Source organism: Oncorhynchus keta, chromosome 17 (genome assembly GCF_023373465.1).
Source record: "Oncorhynchus keta strain PuntledgeMale-10-30-2019 chromosome 17, Oket_V2, whole genome shotgun sequence".
Classification (NCBI taxonomy): Eukaryota; Metazoa; Chordata; class Actinopteri; order Salmoniformes; family Salmonidae; genus Oncorhynchus; species Oncorhynchus keta.
The window spans coordinates 51,561,267-51,580,556 of record NC_068437.1 but is presented as its reverse complement, the minus strand read 5'-3'; the positions used below and the strand labels follow the sequence as shown (position 1 = coordinate 51,580,556).

The 19,290-nt window shown below is 42.3% G+C and overlaps 1 protein-coding gene across 2 annotated transcripts; it reads right to left on the bottom strand.

Moving 5' to 3' along the window:
* Nucleotides 1-1,571: 1,571 nt before the first annotated feature.
* On the bottom strand, nucleotides 1,572-19,260 carry LOC118396008 (transcription initiation factor TFIID subunit 3-like). 2 transcript variants are annotated; one of them, XM_035790149.2, is made up of 7 exons: nucleotides 18,906-19,257; nucleotides 17,926-18,177; nucleotides 15,857-17,694; nucleotides 15,651-15,733; nucleotides 9,294-9,555; nucleotides 7,719-7,825; nucleotides 1,572-4,329 (listed from the first exon to the last, which is right to left on the bottom strand). In XM_035790149.2, the coding sequence occupies exons 1-7, from the start codon at nucleotides 19,069-19,071 to the stop codon at nucleotides 4,215-4,217; spliced, it is 2,823 nt and encodes a 940-aa protein (XP_035646042.1). In that variant the 5' UTR covers nucleotides 19,072-19,257; the 3' UTR covers nucleotides 1,572-4,214. The 2 variants fall into 2 exon arrangements, with proteins under 2 accessions (XP_035646042.1, XP_035646043.1); XM_035790150.2 differs by lacking the exons at nucleotides 1,572-4,329; nucleotides 7,719-7,825; nucleotides 9,294-9,555 and adding an exon at nucleotides 11,077-15,017 and having other exon boundaries at nucleotides 18,906-19,260.
* Nucleotides 19,261-19,290: the final 30 nt, after the last annotated feature.

The following is a 19,290-nucleotide window of genomic DNA, read 5'->3' as shown; positions in this document are numbered from 1 at the left end:
GCTGACAAGGTACAAATCTGTCGTTCTGCCCCTGAACAAGGCAGTTAACCCACTGTTCCTAGGCCGTCATTGAAAATAAGAATTTGTTCTTAACTAGTTAAATAAAGGTAAAATAAATAAATAAAAATATTGCAATCCCATGGCACCTGTGGTTTGTTGCATCATGTGGGCTTGAAGACAGACACTACAAAAGCTACTGGGACTTTAACAGTTCAAATTGCAGAAAGGGAAAGGGGGATACCTAGTCAGTTGTATAGTGAAAGGGGGATACCTAGTCAGTTGTATAGGGAAAGGGGGATACCTAGTCAGTTGTATAGGGAAAGGGGGATACCTAGTCAGTTGTATAGGGAAAGGGGGATACCTAGTCAGTTGTATAGGGAAAGGGGGATACCTAGTCAGTTGTATAGGGAAAGGGGGATACCTAGTCAGTTGTATAGGGAAAGGGGGATACCTAGTCAGTTGTATAGGGAAAGGGGGATACCTAGTCAGTTGTATAGGGAAAGGGGGATACCTAGTCAGTTGTATAGGGAAAGGGGGATACCTAGTCAGTTGTATAGGGAGAGGGGGATACCTAGTCAGTTGTATAGTGAAAGGGGTATACCTAGTCAGTTGTATAGGGAAAGGGGGATACCTAGTCAGTTGTATAGTGAAAGGGGTATACATAGTCATTCAACTGAAATGTCTATTCCATATTTAACTCGTCTGAATCAGAGAGGTGCGGGAGGCTGCCTTAAAATCGACATCCACGGCGCCCGGGGAACAGTGGGTTTTTACAAGCATTTCGCTACACTCGCATTAACATCTGCTAATCATGTGTATGTGACAAATACAATTTGATAACGACAGAATTTTACCTTGTCAGCTCGGGGCCAAACTATTCCTCAGAGACGTTCCACATGGTTTCTACAGCATTCTGTGCACAAAATGAATTCCACTTCTTCACACCCCAGAATCCAACATTGGATAAGAGCTCCACACTCAATGTCGGGGCATGTGAAGAAGCCTGCCAGTACCTGCATTAAGAATGACACCATGTGGTCATATGGAGAAATGCAGAATTTGAAGAATTGCTGTGTAATGGAACATATAACTGTGCTGCTGCATAGTGCCCGACAGACCTTTTTAAATTGGTTAAATACGGTGTATTACCACACCAGGAAGACATTACTTCTTAAACATTCTACCTACCCTTGGATTTTTAAGTCTTATAAAGACATTATGAAGGATCATATATGTCTTCAGCAAATAATAAAGTATTTTACCTGTCAGCTTTAAGTAAAGTGTGACTGGAAAGTTTACACTAGGCTTTAGGCTCTACGTAAACGCTCTGCGCTAGATTCTACTACATGAACATTCTAGTAGGCTCCACTTGAACATTCTTACATGAGGTGTTTCTTGTATATTATCCACTAGACTTCTGGGTGCCAGTCTGTTTAATCTCTTGCCAACTCCTTATGGAAGGGGACTGTGGACAAGGGAGAGGAAACTACTTATTTTGGGCTGTATGACTCCATACTCCTCAGACAAATTTAAATCCAAATGACAGTAACAAAAATAAAATGACACACTGCTTCCTTATCCAAACATTTCAGATTCATTTAACAAATTCAACTTCGGTTTTGTTCAAATATTTCCATTGAATTTTCATGAATTAAATGCATCAAAACAAACTAAGAAAAACTTATCTTAGGGCAAAAGGGTGAGGATTGCACACAGAACAATCAATGTAAAAAAAAAATGCACAATGTTAGATAGAAGTGGGATCTCAACCTGAATCATGGAAACAAGGACGGATGCCTACAGAGAACTTGGGTACAGATGAAGATTGCCATCCTAAAAAATGGAAAGAGTAGTTGGTCATGAGATTTATGTGTAGTTAACAGAGACTGTTAGGCTTTAATATATGAAATATCAGCTAAATTAGATACCTTCACAATGAGCACAGCTACTGTAGAACTGATTTGGAGACAATTTATATGAAAAATAAAAAATACAAACTTTCATTAAAAAGAAATATATACAGAAATGACAGAAAATGATTCAAGTTAAAAACCAATCATCTGGAAATGGATTTAACAAATTAGAATAAAAGTCCTAAGAACAAAATGCATGTGGCTTCATATACTATCCCCTTCGTATTTATTTGGACAGGGAAGCTAAAACTTTTACATTTGGCCCTATACTCCAGCATTTTGGATTTGAGATCAAATGTTTTATATGAGGCAACAGTAGAGAATGTCATTTTTTATTTGAGGGTATTTTCATAAATCTGTTTTCCTGTTTAGAAATATAAGCACTTTATGCATTTAGCCCCCCCCATTTGAAGTTGTCATGACAAATACAGTATTTGGACAAATTAACTTATAGTGTGTTACATTTAGTCAAAAGTTAAGTATTTAGTCCCATTATTCCTAGCACACAATGACTACATCATGTTTGTGACTCTACAAACTTGTTGGATGCATTTGCAGTTTGTTTAGTTTGTGTTTCAGATTACGTTGTGTTCCAATAGAAATTACATGAATGGGAAACAATGGTGTGTAATTTCGGAGTCTCTTTTATTGTAAATAAGAATAGAATGTTTTCTTAAGACAACTACATGAATGTGGATGCTACCATGGTTACAGATAGTCCTGAATGAATCCTGAATAATGATGAGCGAGAAAGTTACAGGCATAAATATCACAACGCGGTGTAAAAATGCTAACCTGTTTTTGTTAATGGTTAAGAGGTTAGCGTGTTTTGGGGGCATGATCTTTGTGAATATAACTTTCTCACTCATTATTATTCACGACTCAAGTCATGATTATCCGTAATCATGGTAGCATCCACATGAATGTGAAATATTCTATTCTTATTTCAAATAAAAGTGACTCCAAATTGACACAATACATTATTTACCATAGCTTTCTATTGGACACAACATAATCAGAAACACAGCCAAAACAAACTGTAAATGCATCCGACCCGCTTGTAGAGTCACAAGCTTTATGTAGTCATTGTGTGCTAAAAATACAGAAACAAATAGTCAACTTTTGACTAAATGTAATACACTATAAGTGAATTTGTCGAAATTCAAATGGGTGGACTAGATACGTAAAGTGCTTTCATTTCTCAACGGTATAACAGATATGTATGAAAATACCCTCAAATAAAATAGGACATTCTGTCATCACCACATATCAAATATTTGATCTCAAATCCAAAATGCTGGAGCATAGAGCCACATTAAAAGTTTTAGCTTCACTTTCTCAATAAATACGTAGGGCACAGACAATACATGACATATTTTAGGATACTGCAGCAGAAAACCGAGAGGGGGATTTTAAACAGGATCTGAATCTGTCATTCAGTTTGATATTATTGACCTCCTTTTATGTGACAATACTAGCCTGGTTGCCAGATGTGTTTGTGTTGTCTTGCTGTCTCCAACTCAAGACAATAGCCATCAGAATTGGCAAGAGAGCACACACAGATCTGGGACCAGGCTATGACATTACTAAGGTAAACAACAACAAGATGAATGTAGACTTCTCTCTATACCCTGTTCTCTTTGACAACATTGAACTCAACAATTATCTGTTTGAAGCCATGATGATTGAAAAGCATGATCTCCGTGACGACATTAGAGCACCTGAACATTCCTTCCTGAACGCTGGGCTCTCACATCAACAGGAGGCTGCATCCTGATTATCTACCCAAGTGTGCAAGTGCACACTCTAAGAGATTGTTCAATCCATGAAAGGGACTGTGCAAGTGCACACTTGGGTAGATATCCATGATGTGGAGTGCTAGTGCCCACAGCCTGAAGGGTAGATATCCATGATGTGGAGTGCTAGTGCCCACAGACAGAAGGGTAGAAAACCAGGACGCAGACTTAAAAGCACCCCCCTCCCCAAAACACTTTACAGAAGGGAGGGGAAGGAACCGTCGTAACCATGGAACCCACAGAACGGCGGTTGGACATGTGCTGGTTAAAGAGTCTGTATTTCTTTGTTTCCTAGTCATACACGGGCGCTATCATATCATTGGCTCATCATGTCATTAACTAAAGTCATCAGGAGGTGTGAATGTCTCATCTGTCACGTTTTTTCCACTTTTCTTTCTGTCTTTGTTTACAGCAGTGCCCGGAGTGTTCCAAGAGGATGGCTTGAAGAAGCAGTCAGTCCAGCGAATGAACAGTCCTAAAAGTCCTATGTTTTGCATAGTCTCTCTCAATGCACTTTGTGTTTCCTCTTCTTGTGTTTTTTGTCCTTTTTCTTGCCGGCACACTTCACACAAAACCACTGTTGGTCCTCGGGAGGGGCCGAGACCATCCCGACACAAGGCCTGGGGGTAGAAAGATGGAATCAGTGAGTGATTAAAAGGAGGGAAGACGGAATGATCAAGAAGAGATATATAGTAAGAGTAGATCAGCTTCCCACAGCGTAGCATTTTTTAAATTTTACCTTTATTTAACCAGGCAAGTGAGTTAAGAACAAATTCTTATTTTTAATGACGGCCTAGGAACAGTGGGTTAACTGCCTGTTCAGGGGCAGAACGACAGATTTGTACCTTGTCAGCTCGGGGGTTTGAACTTGCAACCTTCCGGTTACTAGTCCAACGCTCTAACCACTAGGCTACCCTGCCGCCCCATAAGTTGTATTCTTTAGGTTACAACCAGTCAATGTTCCAACTAGTCAACAGCATCAATTAGTCAATGTTCCTCACTATGGTTTTACAGTAATAACTAGTCAATGTTCCTCACTATGGTTCTACAGCAACAACCAGTCAATGTTCCTCACTATGGTTTTACAGTAATAACAAGTCAATGTTCCTCACTATGGTTTTACAGTAATAACTAGGCAATGTTCCTCACTATGGTTCTACAGCAACAACTAGTCAATGTTCCTCACTATGGTTCTACAGTAATAACTAGTCAATGTTCCTCATTATGGTTCTACAGTAATAACTAGTCAATGTTCCTCACTATGGTTCTACAGTAATAACTAGTCAATGTTCCTCACTATGGTTTTACAGTAATAACTAGTCAATGTTCCTCACTATGGTTCTACAGTAATAACTAGTCAATGTTCCTCACTATGGTTTTACAGCAACAACCAGTCAATGTTCCTCACTATGGTTTTACAGTAACAACTAGTCAATGTTCCTCACTATGGTTTTACAGTAATAACTAGTCAATGTTCCTCACTGTGGTTCTACAGCAACAACTAGTCAATGTTCCAACTAGTCAACAACATCAACTAGTCAATGTTCCTCACTATGGTTCTACAGCAACAACTAGTCAATGTTCCAACTAGTCAACAGCATCAATTAGTCAATGTTCCTAACTATGGTTTTACAGTAATAACTAGTCAATGTTCCTCACTATGGTTTTACAGCAACAACCAGTCTATGTTCCTCACTATGGTTTTACAGTAACAACTAGTCAATGTTCCTCACTATGGTTTTACAGTAACAACTAGTCAATGTTCCTCACTATGGTTTTACAGTAATAACTAGTCAATGTTCCTCACTATGGTTCTACAGTAATAACTAGTCAATGTTCCTCACTATGGTTCTACAGTAATAACTCATCAATGTTCCAACTAGTCAACAACATCAACTCGTCAATGTTCCTCACTATGGTTTTACAGTAATAACTAGTCAATGTTCCTCACTATGGTTTTACAGTAATAACTAGTCAATGTTCCTCACTATGGTTCTACAGTAATAACTAGTCAATGTTCCAACTAGTCAACAACATCAACTCGTCAATGTTCCTCACTATGGTTCTACAGTAATAACTAGTCAATGTTCCAACTAGTCAACAACATCAACTCGTCAATGTTCCTCACTATGGTTTTACAGTAATAACTAGTCAATGTTCCTCACTATGGTTTTACAGTAATAACTAGTCAATGTTCCTCACTATGGTTTTACAGTAACAACCAGTCTATGTTCCTCACTATGGTTTTACAGTAACAACTAGTCAATGTTCCTCACTATGGTTTTACAGTAACAACTAGTCAATGTTCCTCACTATGGTTTTACAGTAATAACTAGTCAATGTTCCTCACTATGGTTCTACAGTAACAACTAGTCAATGTTCCAACTAGTCAACAGCATCAATTAGTCTATGTTCCTCACTATGGTTTTACAGTAACAACTAGTCAATGTTCCTCACTATGGTTTTACAGTAACAACTAGTCAATGTTCCTCAATATGGTTTTACAGTAACAACTAGTCAATGTTCCTCACTATGGTTTTACAGTAATAACTAGTCAAAGTTCCTCACTGTGGTTCTACAGCAACATCTAGTCAATGTTCCAACGAGTCAACAACATCAACTAGTCAATGTTCCTCACTATGGTTCTACAGCAACAACTAGTCAATGTTCCAACTAGTCAACAACATCAACTAGTCAATGTTCCTCACTATGGTTTTACAGTAATAACTAGTCAATGTTCCTCACTATGGTTCTACAGCAACAACTAGTCAATGTTCCTCACTATGGTTTTACAGTAATAACTAGTCAATGTTCCTCAATGTGGTTCTACAGCAACATCTAGTCAATGTTCCAACTAGTCAACAACATCAACTAGTCAATGTTCCTCACTATGGTTCTACAGCAACAACTAGTCAATGTTCCAACTAGTCAACAGCAACAACTAGTCAATGTTCCTCACTATGGTTTTACAGTAATAACTAGTCAATGTTGCTCACTGTGGTTCTACAGCAACAACTAGTCAATGTTCCTCACTATGGTTCTACAGCAACAACTAGTCAATGTTCCTCACTATGGTTTTACAGCAACAACTAGTCAATGTTCCTCACTATGGTTCTACAGTAATAACTAGTCAATGTTCCTCACTATGGTTTTATAGTAATAACTAGTCAATGTTCCTCACTGTGGTTCTACAGCAACAACTAGTCAATGTTCCTCACTATGGTTCTACAGTAATAACTAGTCAATGTTCCTCACTGTGGTTCTACAGTAATAACTAGTCAATGTTCCTCACTATGGTTCTACAGTAATAACTAGTCAATGTTCCTAACTGGTCAACAGTAATAACTAGTCAATGTTCCTCACTATGGTTCTACAGCAACAACTAGTCAATGTTCCAACTAGTCAACAACATCAACTAGTCAATGTTCCTCACTATGGTTCTACAGCAACAACTCATCAATGTTCCAACTAGTCAACAACATCAATTAGTCAATGTTCCTCACTATGGTTCTACAGCAACAACTAGTCAATGTTCCAACTAGTCAACAACATCAACTAGTCAATGTTCCTCACTATGGTTCTACAGCAACAACTAGTCAATGTTCCAACTAGTCAACAGCATCAATTAGTCAATGTTCCTCACTATGGTTCTACAGCAACAACTAGTCAATGTTCCAACTAGTCAACAACAACAACTAGTCAATGTTCCTCACTATGGTTTTACAGTAATAACTAGTCAATGTTCCTCAATGTGGTTCTACAGCAACATCTAGTCAATGTTCCAACTAGTCAACAACATCAACTAGTCAATGTTCCTCACTATGGTTCTACAGCAACAATTAGTCAATGTTCCTCACTATGGTTCTACAACAACAATTAGTCAATGTTCCTCACTATGGTTCTACAGTAAATGAATGAATTAATCAATGGATGGATGAACAAACAAATGAACAAATGAATAAAAATAAATGAATTAATGGCTGGATAAATGAATCCAAACCTCTCTTACCAGTGGTACCAGTCATCACAGTCATCACAGCCAATCATGGGACTGCCGTCGTCAGGCTTGTTACAGCCAGGACAGATCCAGACCTTATTTCCCCACTCATCACGGACCTACAGGGGAAACAACATTGGCAACAAGACACTCAGGAGTACAATAGGAATCGGCATCACAGAAAATAAAAGGTGTTTATTATGTATGCCTATGTACACTGAGTGTACAAAACATTAGGAACATCTGCTCTTTCATAGGTGAATCCAGGTGAAAGTCATGATCCCTTTTTGATGTCACTTGTTAAATCCACTTCAATCAGTGTAGATGAAGAGGAGGAGACAGGTTAAAGAAGGATTTTTAAGCCTTGAGACAATTGAGACATGGATTGTCTGTGTGTGCCATTCAGAGGGTGAATGGGCGAGACAAACGATTTAAGTGCCTTTGAACGGGGTATGGTAGTAAGTGCCAGGCAATTTGTGTCAAGAGCTGCAACACTGCTCAACTATTTCCAGTGTGTATCAAGAATGGTCCATCACCCAAAGGACATCCAGCCAACTTGACACAACTGTGGGAGGCCAACTTGAGCCAGCATTGACGTGGAATGCTTTTGACACCTTGTAGAGCCCTGTTCTGAGGGCTAAAGGGGGTTCAACTCGATATTAGTGAGGTGTTCCTAATGTTTGGTATACGCAGCGTATATCCATTACCTGTTACTATCCGGAGCAATGGAGAACATGCTCAAGACTATGCATACTGCAGTTGTGCTTCTTCAATAAAAAACATATTTCAAAACACATAGGAGTAGAAAGACATATGTTTCCAGCCACATGTCCCTCACTAACTTTAAGCATCAGCTGTCAGAGCAGCTTACCGATCACTGCACCTGTACATAGCCCATCTGTAAATAGCCCACCCAACTACCTCATCCTGATATTGTTTTTTTCTTTTCTTATTTTTTTCTCTCCTTTGCACCCCGGTATCTCTACTTGCACATTCATCTTCTACACGTCTATCACTCCAGTGTTTAATTGCTAAGTTTAAATTATTTCGCCACTATGACCTATTTATTGCCTTTTCCTCCCCTAATCTTATTACATTTGCACTCACTGCATGTATATTTTTCTATTGTGTTAGTGACTGTACGTTTGTTTATTCCATGTGTAACTCTGTGTTGTTGCTTGTGTCGCGCTGCTTTGCTTTATCTTGGCCAGGTCACAGTTGTAAATGAGAACTTGTTCTCAACTGGCCTACCTGGTTAAATAAAGGTGTTCTCAACTGGCCTACCTGGTTAAATAAAGGTGTTCTCAACTGGCCTACCTGGTTAAATAAAGGTGTTCTCAACTGGCCTACCTGGTTAAATAAAGGTGTTCTCAACTGGCCTACCTGGTTAAATAAAGGTGTTCTCAACTAGCCTACCTGGTTAAATAAACATGACCTACCTTTAAAAAATGTTTTTAAAAAATGTTCTCAAGCTGTATCAACTGGCCTAGTGGATTAACTGGCTGTATATGAGTGATTAAGGGGGTCCCACAGGAAGACAGAATAGTCAGGAGAGATACATGAGTAATATAGTGGCATGGCACTCACCACATATGTCTTGACAGTTTCAGTGACCACGCTGCGTACACATGTTTTGCCGGAGGATGCGGGGGAGAGCATGGCAGGGGGAGGGCTGTCAGGGGGAAGATGGGATGCAGGGGGTGCCAACGAGGGTATTGGAGGGAGGATTGGAGGAGGTGGCGGCAGCTGAAGGCGATTGCTGGGTCCAGATTTGGCGGCGGGGGTCTTGGGAGCTGGCATCTTAGGCGGTGGCGGCGGCTCGGAATTCAAGACCACCTTGCTGATAACTCTGGAGATAGGCAGAAAGAGAGAGAGAAAAAGAGGGAAGGCGAGAGAGAGAGAGAGAGAGAGAGAGAGAGAGAGAGAGAGAGAGAGAGAGAAGAAGAGAAAGAGACATCAGAACAGAGCCAATGAGAAACTTACTTCATGGGGGTCAAAATTATAGTCCCTGAACCACATAGGACCAGCAACAGCACTTGTTTTGTACATCTATGTATAATTTATCCTGTGTCAGTGTGTGCTATACATGATTGATGCAGCTGAATGCCTCAGCCAAACTAAGTTAAAAGGTGCAATATGTAGAAATTGCTCAGCATTTCCTGGTTACTAAAAATCTAAGTTTCAATTTGTGACAAAAAAAACAACCAATGTATAGTGTAGATGATCATTGTACCATCTGAACCGCTGTGAAATCTATTTTCAATAACCAAAAATATTGTATTTTCAAATGTTTGAAGCTGGTGTACAAAATCTAAAGTAAAAAGACACAAAAATGTAACTTAAGAACGGGAAGCATAGAAATAGTGCCACATAAAACAGATTTACCTACATACACCAGTCAATAGTTTGGACACCTACTCATTCCAGGGTTTTTCTTTAATTTTACCTTCTTTTTTTTTTTACATTGTAGAATAATAGTGAAGACATCAAAGCTATGAAATAACACATATGGGATCACGTAATAACCAAAAGTGTTAAATCAAAATAAATGTGAGATTTTTCAAAGTTTTCAACCTTTGCCTTGATGACAACTTTGCACACTCTTGACATGTGAGATTTTTCAAAGTTTTCAACCTTTGCCTTGATGACAACTTTGCACACTCTTGACATTCTCTCAACCTGATTCATGAGGTAGTCACCTGGAATACATTTCAATTACCACGTGTTCCTTCTTAAAAAGTTAATTTGTGGAATTTCTTTCCTTCTAAATGAGTTTGAGCTTATCAGTTGTGTTGTGACAAGGTAGGGGTGGTATACAGAAGATAACCCTATCTGGTAAAAGACCAAGTCATTATTATGACAAGAACAGCTCAAATAAGCAAAGAGAAACAACAGTCCCTCATTACTTTAAGACATGAAGGTCAGTCAATACGGAAAATGTCAAGAACTTTGGAAGTTTCTTCAAGCGCAGTCGCAAAAACCATCAAGCGCTGTGATGAAACTGGCCCTCATGAGGACCGCCACAGGAAAGGAAGACCCAGAGTTACCTCTGCCTTCATGGTCAAATTGCTGCAAAGAAACCACTACTAAAGGACACCATTAAGAAGAGGAGACTTGCTTGGGCCAAGAAACACAAGCAATGGACATTAGACCGGTGTAAATTTGTCCTTTGGTCTGGAGTCCAAGTTAGAGATCTTTTGGTTATATAATATAATAATAACATATGCCATTTAGCAGACGCTTTTATCCAAAGCGACTTACAGTCATGTGTGCATACATTCTACGTATGGGTGGTCCCGGGAATCGAACCCACTACCCTGGCGTTACAAGCGCCATGCTCTACCAACTGTGCTACAGAAGGACCACCGCCGTGTCTTTGTGAGACGCCGAGTAGGTGAACGCATGATCTCGAATGTGTGGTTGCCACCGTGAAGCATGGAGGAGGAAGTGTGATGGTGTGGGGTTGCCACCGTGAAGCATGGAGGAGGAAGTGTGATGGTGTGGGGTTGCCACCGTGAAGCATGGAGGAGGAAGTGTGATGGTGTGGGGTTGCCACCGTGAAGCATGGAGGAGGAAGTGTGATGGTGTGGGGTTGCCACCGTGAAGCATGGAGGAGGAAGTGTGATGGTGTGGGGTTGCCACCGTGAAGCATGGAGGAGGAGGCTTTGCTGGTAACACCGTCTGTGATTTATTTAGAATTCAAGGCAAACATAACCAGCATGGCTACCACATAATTCTGCAGCGATGACCTGGCATCCACAATCACCTGACTTTAACTCAATTGAGATGGTTTAGGATAAGTTGGACCGCAGAGTGAAGGAAAAGCAGCCAACAAGTCCATGTGCCGAATACAACAGGTGGAGACCTTACCGTGAAAAACTTACTTACAACCCCTTAACCAACAATGCAGTTCAAGAAACAGAGTTAAGAAAATATTTACTAAATTAACAAAAAGTATTTCTGTAACAAAACATTTTTTTTAAAGTAAAAAAGTAACAAGAAAATAACATAACAATAATGAGGCTATATACTGGGGGTACCGGTACCGAGTCAATGTGCGGGTGTACAGGTTAGTCGAGGTAATTTCTAAAGTGGCTATGCATAGATAATAAACAGCGAGTAGCAGCAGTGTAAAAACAAAGGGGGAGAAAAAGAGAAACTATTTACATTGATTTACAATGTAAATAGTCTGGGTGGCCATTTAATTAATTGTTCAGTCTTACGGCTTGGGGGTAGAAGCTGTTAAGGAGCCTTTTGGTCCTAGACTTGGCAATCCGGTACCGCTTGCCGTGCGGTAGCAGAGAGAACAGTCTACGACTTGGATGACTGGAGTCTTAGACAATTTTTGAGGTCTTTCTCTGATGCCGCCTATTATATAGGTCCTGGATGTTAGGAAGCTTGGCCCCAGTGATGTACTGGGCCGTACACACTACCCTCTGTTGCGCCTTACGGTCAGATGGTGAGCAGTTGCCATACCAGGCGTTGATGCAACCGGTCAGGATGCTCTCGATGGTGCAGCTGTAGAACCTTTTGAGGATCTGAGGACCCATGTCAAATCTTTTCAGTCTCCTGAGTGGGAAAAGGCGTTGTCATGCCCTCTTCACAACTGTCTTGGTGTGTTTGGATCATGATAGTTTGTTGGTGATGTGGACACCAAGGAACTTGAAACTCTCGACCCGCTCCACTTCAGCCCAGTCGATATTAATGGGGGCCTGTTCGGCCCTCCTTTTCCTGTAGTCCACGAACAGCTCCTTTGTCTTGCTCACATTGAGGGAGAGGTTGTCTTGGCAACACACTGCCAGGTCTCTGACCACCTCCCTATAGGCCGTCTCATCGTTGTCGGTCACTGTTGTGTCGTCAGAAAACTTAATGATGTTGGAGTTGTGTTTGGCCACAGTCGTGGGTGTCCTTCTGTAGCACAGTTGGTAGAGCATGGCGCTTGTAACGCCAGGGTAGTGGGTTCGATTCCCGGGACCACCCATACGTAGAATGTATGCACACATGACTGTAAGTCGCTTTGGATAAAAGCGTCTGCTAAATGGCATATATTATTATTATTTTTATTGAACAGGGAGTACACGAGGGGACTATGTATTAGAGGTCGACCGAATATGATTTTTCAACGCCGATACCGATTATTGGAGAACCAAAAAAGAACCAAATGTATTTTTAATAATGACAATTACAACAATACTGAATGAACACTTATTTTAACTTAATATAATACATCAATAAAATAAATGTCTCAAATAAATAATGAACCATATTTAAACCAAATTGAACAATGCAAAAACAAAGTGTTGGAGAAGAAAGTAAGAGTGCAATATGTGCTATGTAAGAAAGCTAACGTTTAAGTTCCTTGCTCAGAACATGAGAACATATGAAAGTTGGTGGTTCCTTTTAACACGAGTCTTCAATATTCCCAGGTAAGAAGTTTTAGATTGTAGTTATTAATGGAATTATAGGACTATTTCCCTCTATACCATTTGTATTTCATTAACCTTTGACTATTGGATGTTCTTATAGGCACTTTAGTATTGCCAGTGTAACAGTATAGCTTCCGTCCTCTCCTCGCTCCTCCCTGGACTCGAACCAGGAACACAACGACAACAGCCACCCTCGAAGCAGCGTTACCCACGCAGAGCAAGGGAAACAACCACCCCAAGGCTCAGAGCGAGTGACGTTTGAAACGCTATTAGCGCGCGCTAACTAGCCAGTCATTTCACTTCGGTTAGACCAGCCTCATCTCGGGAGTTGATAGGCTTGGAGTCATAAACAGCGCAATGCTTGACGCACAACGAAGAGCTGCTGGCAAAATGCACGGAAGTGCTGTTTGAATGAATATTTACGCACCTGCTTCTGCCTACCACCACTCAGTCAGATTATACACAACGCAGGACCCGCTAGATAATATCTAGTAATATCATCAACCATGTGTAGTTAACTAGTGATTATGATTGATTGATTGTTTTTTATAAGATAAGTTTAATGCTAGCTAGCAACTTACCTTGGCTTGCTGCATTCGCGTAACAGGCAGTCTCCTTGTGGACTGCAAAGAGTGCAACGGCCGTTGTTGCGTTGAACTAGTTAACTGTAAGGTTGCAAGATTGGATCCCACGAGATGACAAGGGGAAAATCTGTCGTTCTGCCCCTGAACGAGGCAGGTAACCCACCATTCCTAGGCCGTCATTGAAAATAAGAATGCATTCTTAATTGACTTGCCTAGTCAAATAAAGATTTTTTTTTTTTTAAGAATCGGCAAAATCAGTGTCCAAAAAATACTGATTTCCGATTGTTATGAAAACTTGAAATCGGCCCTAATTAATCAGCCATTCAGATTAATCGGTCGACCTCTACTATGCATGCACCCCTGAGGGGCCCCAGTGTTGAGGATCAGCGTGACAGATGTGTAGTTGCCTACCCTTACCAGCTAGGGTCCTTAGCTTAGTGATGAGCTTTGTTGGCACTATGGTGTCGAATGCTAATTAATCTGTAGTCAACCTCGTAGGTGTTCCTTTTGTCCAGGTGGGAAAGGTATGTGAATTGGAGTGGTCTAGGGTTTCTGGCATGATGGTGTTGATGTGAGTCATGACCAGCCTTTCAAAGCACTTCATGGCTACAGACGTAAATGGGGCGGCAGGTAGCCTAGTGGTTAGAGCGATGGACTAGTAACCGAAAGGTTGCAAAATCTAATCCCCGAGCTGAAAAGGTAAAACAAATCCATTGTTCTGCCCCTGAACAGGCAGTTAACCCACTGTTCCTAGGCCATCATTGAAAATAAGAATTTGTTCTTAACTGACTTGCCTAGTTAAATGAAGGTAAAATTTAAAAAAATGCTATGGGGCAGTAGTCGAAAAGAGTCTGCTACAAAAAGACTCTGCTACGGGGCAGTAATCATTTAGCAGGTTACCTTCACCTTCTTGGGCACAGTGACTATGGTGGTCTGTTTGAAGCATGTAGGTATTACAGACTCGGTCAGGGAGAGGTTGAAAATGTCAGTGTAGACACTTGCCAGTTGGTCCGCGCATGCTTTGAGTACTGTCCGTCCTGGTAATCCGCCTGGCCCCGCGGTTTTGTGAATGTTGACCTGTTTAAAGGTCTTGGCTACGGAGAGAGTGATCACACAGTCGTTCGGAACAGCTAGGGCTCTCATCCATACTTCAGTGTTGCTTGTCTCGAAGCGAGCATAAAAGGTATTTAGCTCATCCGGTAGGCTCGTGTCACTGGCAGCTCACAGCCGAGTTCCTCTTTGTAGTGCTCAGCATATGTGGGAACTCCTTCAAGACGGTTGGAAAAGCATTCCAGGTGAAGCTGGTTGAGAGAATGCCAAGAATGTGCAAAGCTGTCATCAAGGCAAAGGGTGGCTACTTTGAAGAATCTAAAATATATTTTGATGTTTTACACTTTTTTGGTTACATGATGATTCCATTTGTGTTATTTCATAGTTTTGATGTCTTCACTATTATTCTACAATGTAGAAAAAAGTGAAAATAAAGAAAAACCCTTGAATGACTAGGTGTGTCCAAACTTTTGACTGGTACTGTCCAATGCCGCTCTGACATACATGTATATATATTCTTAATCCATGTATTACTTATATTTAGGTTTATTTTGGAGTACATGTTGTGAAACTGTTAGATATTACTTGTTAGATTTTACTGCACTGTCGGAGCTAGAAGCACAAGCATTTCGCTACACTCGCAATAACATCTGCTAAACACGTGTATGACCAATAAATTTGAATTGATTTCTGTCTAGAAAAAATATATATTAAAAACCTGTTTTCACTTTGTAAGTATGGGGTATTGTGTGTAGACTGAGGAGGATTTGTTTTTATTTAATAGAATAAGGCTGTAACGTAACAAAAAGTGAAAAAAGTCAAGAGGTCTGAATACTTTCTGAATGGACTATTAAAGTTGTATTGATTTGAATTGAGAAACTTACATTTTGTCCTGTCCAGCCCCCACCCTCAGGGTCAGCCTGGGGATGACAGGAGACGGGACAGTCACTGGAGTCTCCACCCTCACCTGGAACAGTGGGGAAAAGAAGAAGGAGCAACGTTGTTATTGTGTGTGTGTGTGCATAAGATGCTTCACTAATGTTTTATAAAACACTACACTACAAACCAATCCTGGGAAAAGACAAGTTACCTTTTCTAGTCTGATCTTCTCTTTTTCCTTCTCTCGCTTCTCCTTCTCTTTCTTCTTCTCCTCTTTATCTCTCTCCTTTTCCTTCTCCTTGTCTTTATCTTTCTTCTTCTTCTTCTTCTTCTCGTCTTTCTTCTTGTCCTTCTCCTTGCTCTTCACATCCTTGTCCTGGAGGATGGGGGGAAGAGGGGGCAACATCGAGGGGATGCGGAGACACGTCGACGGGCTGAACAGGACAGGCATGTCACTCAAACTGAACGGGGTGAGGGAGGATATCTTCTGCCTGTCCTTGCCCTTCTCCCGCTTGTCTTTGTCCTTCTTGCTCTTCTCCTTGTCCTTCTTCTTGTCTTTGTGTTTGTCCTTCTCCTTCTTGCCGCTGCCATCCCCTCCACCGCGGGACTTGATCTTGATCATGGAGCCCTCCGGACTGCCAAACCCTGACCTCTGACCCTGGAAGTGTTCCCTGAGGTCGTCCTTGTTTCCAAGGTCCTTCCATGGTATCTTGGCCTCTTTGGAGAAAGAATCTTTGCTCTTGTCCCTGTTCTTATCCTTGTTCTTCTCTTTCATCTTCCCCCTGTCCTTATCCCTCTCTTTATCTTTCGGTTTCTCTCCTTTCTCCTTCTTCTTCATCTTTGTCTTGAGCTCCTTCTTCAGTTTCTTCTTGATGTCAGCCGAGGAGACGAGTTTGTTCTTCTCCTGGAACATCTTGAGGAGGGGCTCCGGCGTCGGGGGTGAGGCGGACGCTGAGGAGAGGTACGATTCGTCCTGGGGCTGTCCTGCTGAGGGATCCCCCTGGTTTACCTTGCGTATGACCTCATTGATGGAGTCGTCCATGGTCCAGCTCCCGGGGCCGCCACCTGCGTTGAGGTGTAGTGGCGTGGACAGGTCTTTAGCCATGGTGTTGGCTCCCAGTGAGAGCTTAGGCATTCCTCCTGGCTCCATGATAGTGAGCCTGCGGGGAGAGGAGAAGCCATCGTTCTCCGACTCGCAGCCCGACGAGAAGGCGAAGGGGTCGGGCTCCCGCTCGGCGCATGCCCTGGCGATCACAGTGTCGATGGAGTCGTCGATATCGGCGTTGTTGGTGCCAGGTTCGACGAGCTTACTAGAGACAAAAGCTGCAAGCTCGTGGTCCTCTAGGCTCTGCACGTGGATATTCTCCTTCCCCATCCTCTCACTGAGGGCTGACAGGGGCAGCCTCTGTAGGCCAAGGACCTGAGCCTCAGACTTGCCCTGGGGGTGAGACCCAGACTTGGCTCCAGAGCCTATCTTGGGGCTCTTGGGACTTTTAGGGCTCTTGGTCCGGCAAGGTGACTTTTTCCTTTCCTTGGAAGATTTGGGCGAGCGGATGGGGCTGCCTGACATAGCCCCACCAGCGTTGACCCCCTTGGGGGACTTAGTCCGTGGCCTGCTGGGGGATGAGCCCTTGGGCCCTTTGCGGCCTTGACTGCCATGTGACTTATGATCTGAGTGTCTCCCGGGGGTCACCGGCTGGGGTCTGAACGATGTTGGAGGCCCAGGTGTCTCAGGGGACATAGACATTGAACCCAGGCTGTCGTGAGAGTGGGAGGCCATCATGCCTGGAGGAACACGCTGAGGGTTGAGGGAGGTGAGGGGCTCCCTGGGCTCCATGCTCCAGTCGGGGCTGAAGCCAGAGTGCATGCGAGGCCTCTTGGAGGTGGGCATCATACCCATGGCGGCGTCGGGGCTGTCCAGGTGTCTCTTCACAGGGTGGTTCTCATCGTTCACCGCCTCGTCATCATCCATATCCTCGTCGGTATCGTCCAGCGGGACCTGCATGGCCTCAGCAGAGGTGCCCATGTCAGCCAGGGCTTCCTCCTCTTCTGCAGTTGAGAAAGAGAGAGAGATATAATACTGAGTTAAATCAATCAATAAATATTTTAGGGTCTGATTGGCATTGAATTAAAGGTCAAGGATAAAAAACATTATCTGTTTGACAAAACCCCATAAACACACAAATACAGAAGCATACTCTCCCCATCACTCCCTATCTCACAACATTCTCCATAGAGGTAAGTTGTGTAACACAAACACACACAATGCTACAGTCTTACCTTCCTGTAGTGAGACCAAGGGTGGCATATAATCTGGAATGTAGTCCTTCCTCTCCTCTGCGTCCCACCGGACCCCCACTCCAGGCTGAGGGAACTGCAGCACATTGTTCTTGCTGAGGGGGAAGAGGGGCGTCTGCTGGGCGAACCCTACGGGCTCCAGGTTGTGGACATAGTCCTCCAGCTCAGATAGACTCACCCCCAGCAGCCTAAATGCCTGGCCTACGTCATCCAGCACTGGGTCTGTTCTCCCATCTAGGAACAGACAGGAGAATGCATGAGACATCAAAACGAAAGGCCTTCTTTTACATGCATCTTCCTAAGGGTCAAACCCAAGGGGTGAGACTGAATGGACAACAAGGATCAGAACATACCAGGACTTGCCTGCATACAGTATTTCCTTTGTCAAACAGATCCTCCTCTTTCTTAAATCCTGGTTTGATTGAGCCAAAATGAAGATATCCTAAACCATTAGCTGTTATGTCTTCAGCAAATAGTTGCTTTTCTGTCATTTCATCCTGTACAATTATTGACAAACCTACTACATTTATAGGTCAGTATTTTCTTAAAAGCCATTCTAAAATGAGATACCACACTGTTTTCCTTCTCTGCCATGTTTGAACACTCCCCTGTGTTGACATCTGAGCTAAGCATGTCGGACACAGCATGACAGGTTTTTAGAGAAACACAAATACACATGGCCAAAACATACACAATTAAGCTAACAGCTACATACATGCAATACTTAGAAAATGTATACTCGCAAACACAACCGAGTCTGGTCATTGATTACATAATGTGGCTTACTAACATAGTTGGTTAGCAGCTTGGTTATGTTTAGTGAAAATGTATATTATTAGAACTAACGTTAGGCCTCGGTTGGAGGGGGCGGTTAGTCACAGAGCCGGGAATAAACAACGTGACTCAATACCTAACCAGATCACTTTCACTTCAAGTAGACATTTCAGAAATACAGTACTTACAGAGCTCCGAATATCGATGACAACCCCTGGCCAACTGCTGGATATATCTGTGCAGCACATCGGAAAGCAGGTCGCAGGCGGTGAGCTGCACCGCATCCCAGCCCAACGCTTGGCAGATCTGCGCCACCGACACACGCAGCAGCGAGCGGGCATAGCTCTCGCACATCACGCTGACTTTACTAACGGTCGTGGCTTCGTCAATCCCTACTATAGAACATCTTCCTGGTCTTCATGATGCATGAAATACATGCAGGTCGCGAACAAAACGCTCGATGAGGGTTAATGTTGACATCTATTCGAGTAAATATGTTGGCGGTCTTGTCAGAGCCGCCATCTTGTTTCCACCGACAAAAAACCCATCGATTTGACATGCGCAAAAACATGG